General features: G+C 39.5%; 1 protein-coding gene across 2 annotated transcripts in view; it reads left to right on the top strand.

Moving 5' to 3' along the window:
• Nucleotides 1–13564, top strand: part of PPP4R3B (protein phosphatase 4 regulatory subunit 3B) — a 60387-nt gene that overhangs the window by 9821 nt on the left and 37002 nt on the right. For both annotated transcript variants that reach the window (XM_049784775.1, XM_049784776.1), the window contains exons 3-7: nt 3934–4032; nt 5501–6124; nt 8873–8950; nt 9998–10114; nt 12849–12965. In XM_049784775.1, coding sequence (XP_049640732.1) covers nt 3934–4032; nt 5501–6124; nt 8873–8950; nt 9998–10114; nt 12849–12965 — 1035 coding nt within the window. The remainder of the gene's footprint in view (nt 1–3933; nt 4033–5500; nt 6125–8872; nt 8951–9997; nt 10115–12848; nt 12966–13564) is intronic.

Below are 13564 nucleotides of genomic sequence, written 5' to 3' on the forward strand. Positions count from 1 at the left end.
ATTTTAGGAATCTCGGTTCACAGTGCTACAATAAATCCAGCACCACCACTTCATACAAAGTGTCTACTTGCCTATACCATTGTCCCAGTGCTCCCCCCCATTCCTAATCCCTCATTCACCCTCCATTATTTGTGTGATTTGAGTTAGAATTCTGTGAACTTTAAATAGGCAAATTTCCGGGCCCGGAGAGATAGCACAGCGGTGTTTGCTTTGCAAGAAGGCAATCCAGGACCAAAGGTGGTTGGTTCGAATCCTGGTGTCCCATATGGTCCCCCATGCCTGCCAGGAGCTATTTCTGAGCAGACAGCCAGGAGTAACCCCTGAGCACTGCTGGGTGTGGCCCAAAAACCAAAAAAAAAAAAAAAGGCAAATTTCCTACTTAATGTGATAATTTATAAATTAATGTTTAAAAAGTACTTAGCTCTGCCTTGCAGTGCTCAGAGCTTATTTCTGATTCTTCACTGAGGGATTATTCCTTGCAGTACTCAAGGAACCATATGGGGTTTCAGGGATTGAACCCTGCTGGTCTGCCATATGTAGGCAAACATCCTAAGTACTGTACTAGCTCTTTGGCCCCATAATAAAAATTAAATAGCCTGATATAGGCAGCATTTTCCTCTTTCCTGTAAGGGAAAACTATCAGGAAGTTAAATATTTTGCCTAAAGTCACAGAAAAAGTGAGCTGTGAAACTGAATGTTCACATCTTAATTCTAGTCCAGTAATTTTCCCACTGTACCTAAATAACACACATTTTGGGAAGATAAAAATATTTCTACTGTTTATAGAGTCTCTAGAGAATTAGATGCTATATCATTTGGCTAGTCTCTTTCTGGCTTTTAAAACTTATTATTATTTGGATGGATGGGTGGTTTGGGGGCTACACTTGGGTTGTGCTCATGCTTTATTCTTGACTCAGGGATCAAACTGGGGTCAGTCACATTAAGGCAAGTGTTCTAACCTCTGGACTCTATCTCCAGCCCCTTAACTCTATTTAAATCTAAATTGAATTATATGGGTCCTTTTTTTCCTTTCCAAAGTATTTATGAAAAATTATTGAATTTTTCACAGTAATAAAGAATAATGATAGGGTCTGACAAGCAGTAGGATCTCAACTGGCAAGTTCATGATGATTTTTTTATTTTTTTTTTTTGATTTTTGGGCCACACCCAGCAGTGCTCAGGGGTTACTCCTGGCTGTCTGCTCAGAAATAGCTCCTGGCAGGCACGGGGAACCATATGGGACACCTGGGACACCGGGGTTCGAACCAACCACCTTTGGTCCTGGATCGGCTGCTTGCAAGGCAAACACCACTGTGCTATCTCTCCGGGCCCGTTCATGATGATTTTATTCATGGTTTTTGTTTTGTAGTATGTTATTTTTGTTGTTGGTTGGAGGGTGGAGGAAGAAGGAAAATAGAAGTGTACCATTTTATTAAATCCTTTAAATTGTCACAGATGCCTTTATAAAATTACTTAAAAAAAAAGAAATCTGGAAGTCCTTTCCCCATAAAGATATATAATGCACGAAATTGGGAGATGGGGTGGAAGTTTATAGTTTTTTTTTTCTCTTTTCTTCTCTGTTGAAGATGTTACAATAATCACGAGTCACACACATTCTTAGTCATGGTGTTTGTCAGGGATCACACGTCATTTTACATTACATTTTAGTTGTAGTGCTTTCACACATTCTTGTGATTGTGCTTTCCAGGAGTTGGCACACCTTTAATTTGTGTTTACACACAATCTTTGTGGGAGGTGGTGGTCCACACTCCTGGCCATAGAACTCACATATCTTTTTTTTTTTTTTTTTTTTGGGCCACACCCAGTAGTGCTCAGGGGTTACTTCTGGCTATCTGCTCAGAAATAGCTCCTGGCAGGCACGAGGGACCAAATGGGACACCGGGATTCGAACCAAGCACCTTAGGTCCTGGATCGGCTGCTTGCAAGGCAAACACCACTGTGCTATCTCTCTGGCCCGAACTCTCATATCTTAATTGGAGTGTTCTTGTGTTCATACCCTTTGGTGTGACTAGAAATTGCTTTGTCTCAAAGTAACGCAGAACGTAGATTTGCTGGGGTTGCATTCAGTTCATAGAGATATCACTGGGAATTGACCTCAAGGCTTCACACTTGCAAAAATATCACAATTTGGGACTATGGGGAGTTGGTTATTATTTTTGGCAATGGAGATCAATCAATGTGGAGGACTTACTTCAGACTGCTCAGGGATCACATCTGGCTGTGTCCAAAGGACCACATTCTATGCTGGGATTGAGCCAGGATCAGCAAAATGCAAGGCAAGTAAGTGCCTTACCTTACTGACTCTGGCCCAAGACAGTTTTGACCAGAAAATAGTACAGGGCTACAATAAGGGAAAGGCATGAGAATCTAATATTAACTATCCCATGTTGATATTATTTACATTGTGAAAGGGGTTCTAAATATAAATTCTATCTACTTTCTAGAGTTTCTTTTTACTGATTTAGGAAAAATTTTTTCTGAGAACAGGAAAAAGCAAAAGAAATATGAGAACTTAGTTGCCTTTAACATCATTGGTTACCTACAACATCACTGGAAGGTTGATTAAAACAAAGTGAAAGGGAACTTAATGGATTTTGGATTTTATTTGATACTTCTAGTCTTTAAAATAGAACACAGTGGCTGCAGATGTGACTCAGTGGTAGAGCATATGTATATGTGAGGGTCCTAGATTCAATCTTTAACACTGGAAGGAAAAAAAAAACATACTTTGTCCTGGAGTAGTTGAGCAACAGGGAGGGCAATTGTCTTGCATAGAGTTCCCCAGCTTGATTATTGTTACCTGATATGGTCCCCAGTCACCACTAGGAGTGATTCCTAGCACGGAGCCAGAAATAACCCTGAGCACTGCTGGATGTGGCCTAAAAATAAAAGCTTACTGAGAGTGGAATACACAGTATGAAATATTGGGATTTGAAGAGAGTCCAGAGAGATAATACAGAGGTTAAGGCATTTGCCTTGGCATAGGAATGTGGCCACAATAGTGACTTAAATCCAAGCACAATCTCCCACCCTGCAAATAATTATACTGCCATCACACTATCAAAAAATATTGTACTGGGCTGGAGAAATACATGGACGTAGGGCATTTGCCTTGCATGCAGAAGGATGGTGATTCGAATCTCGGCATCCCGTATGGTCCCCCGAGCCTGCCAGGAGTGATTTCTGAGCATAGAGCAGGAGTAACCCCTGAGTGCTGCCAAACAAACAAACAAAAAAAAAACCCACAAATATTGTACATACATAATAATAACAAAAAAAATCACTCTACTAATTTCTCCTTACTACTTCTTCTGTAGCCACCATATGTTTCACCATACTACTTTTATGTTATTTTTTTGTTATGCATTTCCAGTTCCTTTGTGTTCCATATAGGTGTAAAATCATCTAATAATAGTCTTTCACATCTATTTTGTTAAAAAACCTGAAGATCTCATCTTTTTCCAGTTTATTTTTGTTTTTGGGGGCTTGGGGTTACTCATGGCTCTAAAACCAGGAATTACTCCTTGAAGGATTAAGTGGGGAACATATGGGATCCTGGGGATTGAGCCAATACAAGGCAAATGTCCTACCCATTTGTACTATTGCTCCAGCCCCTACATTATATCATTAACTACCTAACTACAGTTAAGTAGTACTCCTTTGATTATATATACCACAACATCTTGCCACTCATCTGTTGATGGAAAGTTAGATTGATTTCATAATCTGGCTATTACGAATAATGCTGCTCTGAACATAGGAGTGTAAATATTTTTTCATGTTAGTGTTTTTTAAATTCTTTAGAGGTGGTATTACTGGACCATATTTTTATTGTAAATTTATTTTAAGAACTTTCCATATGGTTGTGATTTCTAATATAATGATAGAGAATTCTTTATTATTTTTAAACAGGATACATTAATTGTTTGGTCAGAAGCTGAAAACTATGATCTGGCTCTAAGTTTTCAGGAAAAGGCTGGTTGTGATGAGATCTGGGAAAAAATCTGTCAGGTAAGATTGAGTAACAAGTATCATTTATTTATATGCAATTTTTTTTCTTTTTACCTAGAAGGTATGTGTTTTGGAATGTATAGTAAAGAGATGATGATTTTGTATGAAACTGTTAACCTAGAAATTCTTTTTTTGTTTTTTGGGCCACACCCGGTGATGCTCAGGGGTTACTCCTGGCTATGCGCTCAGAAGTTGCTCCTGGCTTGGGGGACCATATGGGACGCCGGGGGATCGAACCGCGGTCCATCCTAGGCTAGCGCTGGCAAGGCAGACAACTTACCTCTGGCGCCACTGCGCCGGCTACCTAGAAATTCTTTACCTTCCCTTCCCCAAGTTTCTTTGATATCTGGAGGTGTTTTTCCATGGGTGTAGGGAAGCCTCCCTGCAATTCTCTTGGCTGTGATTGAGTGTCCAAGTATGTAAAACTTCCTAGACCCTAAAGTACTAAAGATCGCCTAGGTCACCTAGCAGTGTTCTGAGGCCATCAAATCCACACCCAGTGGTACTCAGGGACCATATTATGATACCAATGAATCTAATTGGGGTCAGCTGCTGTAAGGAAAGCACTTTAATCCTGTACTGTCTCTCCAGCTGAGATTTTAAATGTCACTTCTTTACTTCTTTTATGATTATTTTCTGATAGTCTCACTTTTATTCTAAGAGCTAGATAAAATTCATTTGCTTTTGAATATGCATGACATTTTAAAATGTATTAATTGTTTAAATTAAATCATTGTGAAATATAGAAGTAGAGTTGTTTGTTACCTAATAAATGAGTATTGGTCTTACAATGTTCCAGCACTCATCCCTTCACTAGTTTTCATTTTCTGACACTAATTTCCTCAGTTACTTTCCCCCTCACACACATACTCCATCTTCCTCTGTGGTAAACTATGTCTTTCTCTCTTTCCTCTCCCTCTCTCCGCCCCCACTCCCTCCCTCCCCTTCCCACCCCTCCTTCTGTCCTACCCTCACCTAAACTTCCCTTATGACCTTGCTCCTTGTATTTTCATGTCTCACTTTCTCTGAATAACTTTAGCTAAAGTATTCAGTTTAACAAATATAAAAGTTAATTTCACATTGACAGCTTTACAGGTAAGACGATCTCATCTGCAACTTAGTCTCGAATGAGTAATTGTCTCCAAACTGTGTATATTATTTTTGCTCCCTGACTTAAGTTTAAATTAATACTGATTCTGTTTTTAGCATTGATAACTTATTTTTTTGGTTTGGGGGCTGGGAGGCTAGGCTACTACAAGCTTGGTACTTGAGAGTTATTTAAGGGAACATGTAAGTACTAAAGATTATATCCAGAGCTGCATGCAAATAATGTGCTTCCATCTCTTTGAGTCATGTCCTCAGCCTGAATATTCTTTGCAAGTTACTTTTACTTAAATTCAGTCATCAGTAATTTGATTTCCAGAATTTTTGTATTTTAAGGTAACCATTTATACTTGGATACTTTCAGGTTCAAGGTAAGGATCCATCAGTGGAAGTTACACAGGACCTCATTGATGAATCAGAAGAAGAAAGATTTGAAGAAATGCCTGAAACCAGTCATTTGATTGACCTGCCCACATGTGAACTCAATAAACTTGAAGAGATTGCTGATTTAGTTACCTCAGTTCTCTCCTCGCCTATCCGTAGGGAAAAGCTGGCACTGGCCTTGGAAAATGAAGGCTATATTAAAAAACTATTGCAGCTTTTCCAAGCTTGTGAGAACCTAGAAAACACTGAAGGTTTACACCATTTGTATGAAATTGTTAGAGGAATCTTATTCCTAAATAAGGCAACTCTATTTGAGGTAATGTTTTCTGATGAGTGTATCATGGATGTCGTTGGATGCCTTGAATATGACCCTGCTTTGGCACAGCCAAAAAAACATAGAGAATTCTTGACCAAAACTGCAAAGTTTAAGGAAGTTATTCCAATAACAGACTCTGAATTAAGGCAAAAAATACATCAGACTTACAGGGTACAATATATTCAGGACATCATTTTACCCACACCATCCGTTTTTGAGGAGAATTTTCTTTCAACTCTTACATCTTTTATTTTCTTCAACAAAGTTGAAATCGTTAGCATGTTGCAGGTAAGTAAACTGATGTATTCTTCACAATTCTATTTTCAAAATTCTTAAATGTTCAGGTTGATTTTCATTGTTTTTAAAAGGTTTTTGTTTGTTTACGTATGAAATACTTCAAGCATACCAAACAGGAATTTTTTTTTCTGAAGAACATTAATCTTTGTTTTTGTTTTTATTGTTGATGTTGTTGTTGTTTTTGGGTCACACCCCATGGAGCTCAGGGGTTACTCCTGGCTCTTCATTCAGAAATCACCCCTAACAGGTTCTGGGACTATATGGGATGGCAAGAATCGAACCATCATCATCCTGGGTCAGCTACATGAAGGCAACAAATGCCCTACCACTGTGCTATCTCTTCGGCTCCAAACTTTGTTTTTGTTTGATTTTGGTTTTGTGGCCATACCTAGTGATGCTCAAGAGTTGTTCCTGACTCTGAATTTAGAAATCTCTTCTGGAATGCTTGGGGACTATGTGGGATGCCGGGAATTGAATCTGAGTCTGCTAAGTGCAAGGCAAATGCCCTACCTGCTATACTATCTCTCTGGCCCCTCTTTAAATGTACAGTTTATATCATTAAATGTATTTGTAAGATATTAAATCATCACTGTTTTTCATATCCCAAATAGAGCTGTAGTTTTGGGAAAATTTTTTATTTAGATGCCATGATTTACAACAAAGTTGTTGATCTACAACAAGGTTCCCATCACCCTGTGGGCAATGGCAAAAGTTTGAGGATTCAATCTTGAGTGTCATCTTAATGATTTAGGTCACTTAGATGATGTGCATGATTTTTTTTTCTTCTGTTGAGCTTTACCACTCTATAAGGCTTTTTTTTTTGGGGGGGGGTGTCACACCCGGCAGTGCTCTGGGGTGGCTACTCCTGACTCTATGCTCAGAAATCGCCCCTGGCAGGCTCAGGGGACCATCTGGGATGCTGGGATTCGAACCACTGTCCTTCTGCATACGAGGCATTTGCCTTACTTCTGTGCTATCTCTCCGGCCCCATAAGGCTTTCTTTACTGAGTGGTAAAGCTCTCCAAAAATTAGGTGTGTGCTAAAACCTGGAGCTTCTGTGTATGATTTTGATGTAAATATAAATTTACTACACCTCACAATTTCTTTTTTTTGTTGTTTGTTTGTTTGTTTTTGTTTTTTGGGTCACACCTGGCAGCACTCAGGGGCTACTCCTGGCTCTATGCTCAGAAATCGCCCTGGCAAGCTCGGGGGACCATCTGGGATGCTGGGATTCGAACCACCGTCCTTACCTCCATGCTATCTCTCCGGCCCTGCACCTCACAATTTTATTTATTTATTTATTTATTTATTTATTTATTTATTTATTTATTTATTTATTTATTTTGGTTTTTGGGCCACACTCAATGGTGCTCAGGGATTACTCCTGGCTGTCTGCTCAGAAATAGCTCCTGGCAGGCACCGGGGACCATATGGGACACCGGGATTCTAACCAACCACCGTTGGTCCTGGATCGGCTGCTTGCAAGGCAAACGCCGCTGTGCTATCTCTCCGGGCCCACCTCACAATTTTCGAAGTGCTCAAGATCCCACCACTGTCCTTAGGTTGCTTTCCAGTCTATTTTTTCTTTCCCTACAAAACTGTTTGATAATGTAAGTTTTGTAATCTCAGGCCAAGGATTTGCCATCATATAGTACTATCTATTCCCTTAATTTGTTTCTCTATAAACCAGAGATGGGTGAGGCCATCTGCTATTTGTCCTTATCCATCTCACTTCACTTAGCATGCTACCCTACAAGTCATCAAATTTATATCATCTTTTCTGAATCGTATTCCACTGTATATATATCTTTCTCCATTTGTTTGACATTTGAGTTGCTTCCCTATCCTAGATATTAATCAGCAATGCACATAAATGCATATTTCTTTTAGAATTAATTTTGTGTTCTAAGGTAGATGCCAGGAAGTGGAATCACTGGATAATTTGGGAGCTTCTTTTTTTTGTTTGTTTTGGGGCCACATCTGGCTGTGCTCAAGGATAACTCTTGGCTCTGCACTCAAATCACTTCTGGTGGGTTCAGAGGACCATGTGGGAAGATGGGGGTCAACCCAGGTTGGGGATTGAACTTGAATTGGGTTGGTCCTGTGCAAGACAAATGCCCTACATGTTGCGTTATTCCTCCTGCCCCAAGGCTTTATAATCTTATTGCTGTAACATTTCAATCTCCTTTATTGCTTGTTGTATCATGTGCCACGTTCTTAAATTTTTCTGTGAATTATAATGGGATCTTCAAACTTTTGTGTAACTCAGATTGGTATAGTTAAGTTTTGAAAATTGCAGCATGAATATGTCCTGGAATTTGAGGGCAGGGTGAGTATTCTCCCAAGCAGTATCTTGGGGGCCCCACCTAACTATTCTCAGCCAACTGGATCATTAGCTCTGGGAAAAAGCCTGAGCATGTGGTGCTACTCTGACGCTGTGTTGTGGAGTTTCCTGGGCCACCCTGTTGCTCAGGAACATCAAGAACCATATTCATAGGTGCATGAGGACCTCCAGTGCTGTACCCTAGAACCCTTAGGTTCCATGTGATGCTTGGAATTGAACCAGCATCAGCTGCATGTAAGGCATGCACTTCGATCTATTATTTCTTTTCCCTGTCCTAGGAATTTATGTTTCATGGTGCTCTTGGGTTATCAGCTACTTTTATTATAATTTGTGAAATCATAAAAGCAAATGTTAAGTATACTTTCATTATTTCATAGTAATTATTTCTTATGTAGGAAGATGAGAAGTTTTTGTCTGAAGTTTTTGCACAATTAACAGATGAAGCTACAGATGATGATAAACGGCGTGAATTGGTGAGTTTCTTAAAATACAGCCCCTTTATGATACTTAATTACCACTTTTTTGTGCTTAATTTAACATATGATACTGTTTATATTATATAAGATAGGTATATATTTACATTAGAATTATAAAATTCTTATATCTATAATTTTCACTTTTATTACTTTACAGCAGTATCTTAAAATGACTTCCTTACAAATCCCAAATAGAGATATTTGCTTTGTATTAGAACTATAAACTCAAATTTTTGTGAGTGCAAATGCATTATAGAGATGTTCTTTTTTTTTTTTTTTTTTTTTTTTGTGGTTTTTGGTCACACCCAGCAGTGCTCAGGGGTTATTCCTGGCTCCAGGCTCAGAAATTGCTCCTGGCAGGCACGGGGGACCATATGGGACGCCGGATTCGAACCGATGACCTCCTGCATGAAAGGCAAACGCCTTACCTCCATGCTATCTCTCCGGCCCCTTTTTTTTTTTTTTTTTTTTTAATGTTTATTTTTGGGCCATACTTGGCATTACACAGGACTTGCTCTTAGCTCTAGGCTCAGGTATCACTTCTGATGTGAGTGACTCTGGATTGAACTCTTGCCACTTGCAAGGCAAATGCCTTACATGTTGTTCTATCTTTGTAGGCCACCTCCTACCCTTTGTAATAGCATTGTTTTTATGATACTGAACTTTAGTTCAAAGTAATGTCTTACATAGAATTTTTGTACATTGGCCATTAAGTTGAGGTGAGGGAAAGAAAGTGGCATAGAGTAAGAGACCCACAGACTACACATGTAATTATATATTATGCTAATTGTTCAGTGTTAGAGAAATAAAGCAGGGTTTGATTTTAATGAATAATACTCTTTGCACTAGATCTTAAGCAAAAGGCTGAGAAGCAATAATTAAAAACACACTTTAATAAGTTTTGTATTATAAATGTTGAGAATCAAAGTATCCTTGAAAGCTTGTGATCCTTGGAAAAGTGAATTCCACACAGGCAGATAATAAAATACTTAAGTTTTCTGTTTTCTGTGTATCAAATTCTCATTATATTTTCTAATACTTCAGGTTAATTTTTTCAAGGAATTTTGTGCATTCTCTCAGACACTACAACCTCAAAACAGGGATGCATTTTTCAAAACTTTGGCAAAGTTGGGGATTCTTCCTGCTCTTGAAATTGTGATGGTAATTATATGCTAACTTTTTATATTTTTGAAATAGTGAATTTATAATAGTTATGAATGGGAAAGTACTAGAGTGAATTTTATAGTTTAGGTTTTGATATATTTGATAGTGCATTATTACAATTATATGTTCAGTTTTTAGATTTTTGTTAATAGTAATGTAATTATTTGCAGGTATAAAGTCAAACAAATTAAATTCTACTCTTTGTTATTTCCACTCCAGTTTGTGCTGGCTATCCAGAGTAGTGCCCAACAATGCAGGGCTAGGGGCCAGTGACGGCATGCAAAATTGCATATGTTAAACATGTATTCTACCATTTGAGGCACATACCCAGGCCACATAGAGAAATTTTCATTTTGTTTATTGGTTTGATTTGTGTTTGGGAGACATCACTTGACAGTAGCTCAGGGGCCCTGTGTGTGTTGACTGCTGGTACTGCTTAAGGAGCCATGCAGTGGATGGAACCTGGGCCTCCCACATCAAAGCACATGCTCAGCTATTTTTATGATGCCGCCCCGAATGATTTTAATTTCTTATGGGGCCAGAGAGATGGTACAGTTGGTAAAGGCCAACCCAGGTTTGATTCCCAGGACCCCATATGGTTCCCGAGTTCCTCCACTCACTCACTCACTCACTCACTCACTCACTCACTCACTCACTCACTCACTCACTCACTCTTGGTTTACCTTGCACACTGCCAACCCAGGACAGGCCTGGGTTCTATTCCCTTCCCCAGCATCCCATATGGTCCTCCGAGCCTGAAAGGAGTGATTTCTCTTTTTCTTTTGGTTTTTGGATTTTAGGTCATACCTGGCAGTCGCTCGGGAGTTACTCCTGGCTCTACGCTCAGAAGTCACTCCTGGCATGCTTGGGGAATCATATGGAATGTTGGGATTCAAACCACCGTCTGTCCTGGGTTGGCTGTGTGCAAGGCAAATGTCCTACTGCTATGCGATCTCTCTGGCCCTGCCAGGAGCGATTTCTGAGTACAGAGCCAGGAGTAACCCCTGAGCGCTGCTGGGTACAGCCCAAAAACCAAAAACAAAACTTTTTCTACAACAGTAATAAGTATGTTTTATAACCGGAGCAATAGCACAGCAGTAACCTTGCATGTGGCTAACACAGGATGGACCTGGTTCTAATCCCTGGCATCCCATATAGTCCCTGGAGCCTGCCTAGAGTGTGACTTCTGAGTGAGAAACCAACCCCTGAGCGTCGCTGGGTGTGACCCAAAAACCAAAAAAAAAAAAAAAAGAAAAAATGTATGTTTTTATAGAAATAAATGAATACAGTGACATTTTGTGTTTTGGTCTTGGGTGTGTGAGAGCATAGACTCATCTAAAAACTCATATTTTAGATGAGATTTATCCATGGGTATTTTTTTATAAATACCAAAATGAATAGGCCAGAGCAATAGTACAGTGGGTAGGTCATTTGCCTTGCATGTGGCCAACTAGGTTTGATCCCCAACATCCTATATGGTTCCCTGAGCCTGCCAGGAATGATATCTTAACACAATGTCCTGAGCATCAATGGATGTGGGTTTTTTGGGGGGGTTTATTAAAACCAAAAAGAAAAGATGTTTTTAAGTATTCTTTCCAAAAGAATAATACATTTTATGGTAACACATAACTTTCATGAGAAAAATACTTTCCCAAATCAAAAAAAGTACTAGGGCATAATGCTCAGAGCTTTCTGCTGGTTAGTACCAAGTTGGCTGCATGTAAAGCAAGCATCTCAACTTTGTACTATCTCTCTGGGTTTTGTGGTTGTTTTTTTTGTTTGTTTGTTTTTGTTTGTTTTTTTGGGCCACACCCAGAGCGTTCAGAGGTTACTGCTGCATCTGCACTCAGAAATTGCCCCATGCAGGCTTAGGGGACCATATGGGATGCGAGAAATCAAACCTGGGTCTATCTCCGGTCGCATGCAAGGCAAATGTTTTTGAGGGCTTTTAGGACCATACCTAGTAGTGCTTAGAAGCTATTTCTTGCTCTGTCAGGAGTCACCCCTTAGGAGACTTTATATAGTTTTGAAGATTGAACAGTTTGACAGGGTACGAGGCAGTTTACCTTAACCTCCATACTCTCTCTCCAACCCCACAGTTCTTATATTTAAATTCTGAATATTTATTATGGCTATGAAAACTGATAGAAATTGCTTTTTGAAGGAGCCACATCCAGTGATTATCAGGGGTGACTCCTGGCTCTGCTCTCAGGAATTACTCCTCACATTGCTCGGGGGACTATGTGGGGTGTTGGGATTGAATCTGGGTAACCATGTGCGCTGTTAGGGATTGAAACCAAGTTGGCCTTGTGCAATGCCTACCCATGGTATTATTGCTCCAGACCCTGAAATTGGTTATTTTAATATTTGTGTAGGTAAAGAAAGTAAGGGATAGAGAGGTATTTGATTTTGCTTCTAGTACAGTGTCTACTAAATTCAGAAGTTAGAGTTGTTGGGCCCGGAGAGATAGATAGCACAGCGGCGGCGTTTGCCTTGCAAGCAGCCGATCCAGGACCAAAGGTGGTTGGTTCAAATCCCGGTGTTCCATATGGTCCTCCATGCCTGCCAGGAGGTATTTTTGAGCAGAAAGCCAGGAGTGACCCCTGAGCACTGCCGGGTGTGGCCCAAAAACCAAAAAAAAAAAAAGTTAGAGTTGTTTAGACTTGGAAAAATAGGGATTGTAAGGATAACTTGTTAAATCTCTAAGTAAACTAATTTTCCTTTTTATCAGGGCATGGATGATTTGCAAGTCAGATCAGCTGCTACAGATATATTTTCTTATCTAGTAGAATTTAGTCCATCCATGGTCAGAGAGTTTGTAATGCAAGAAGCCCAGCAGAGTGATGATGTAAGTGATAATATTCTAATTATATGTTAACTACTATGTAGTAGTGTTGGCATACTATGGGAGGAAAACCTAACCAGTATCTTAATCTTTTCTTTTCCTGTATTTTCCCTTTTTTTCTTTCACTTCCTCTAACCCCTCATATTTTTGCTTTTATTTTGTTGGTTGTTATGCAACATCAGAATGAAACAAATGCCCTATCGCTGTGCTATCTCTCCGGTCCCTAGTTTTTGGTGTTTTTTGTTTGTTTGTTTGTTTGTTTTGTTTTATTTTCTTTGGGTTACACTCAGCAACCCTCAGAGCTTACTCCTGACTGCTTTATCTGTTAGGTTTTAGCAGACAATGTTAACAGAAAATAACTATTTCTTTTGTTTGTTTTTGTTTTGGGTCCATACCTAGCTCTGCATTCAGAAATCATTTCTTGGAGGCTTAGGGGGCCATTTGGGATACTGGGAATTAAACCCAGGTCAACAGTGTGTAAGGCTAATGCCCTACTCACTGTGCTATAGCTCTGGCCCCAATGACTATCTCAAAGACAAGGATTTTGGTTTATTATTCACTTTTGGGCTATCTCCAGTGGTATTCAGGGCCTATTCTTTGGA

Source organism: Suncus etruscus, chromosome 12 (assembly GCF_024139225.1).
Source record: "Suncus etruscus isolate mSunEtr1 chromosome 12, mSunEtr1.pri.cur, whole genome shotgun sequence".
In the NCBI taxonomy this organism is placed as follows: domain Eukaryota; kingdom Metazoa; phylum Chordata; class Mammalia; order Eulipotyphla; family Soricidae; genus Suncus; species Suncus etruscus.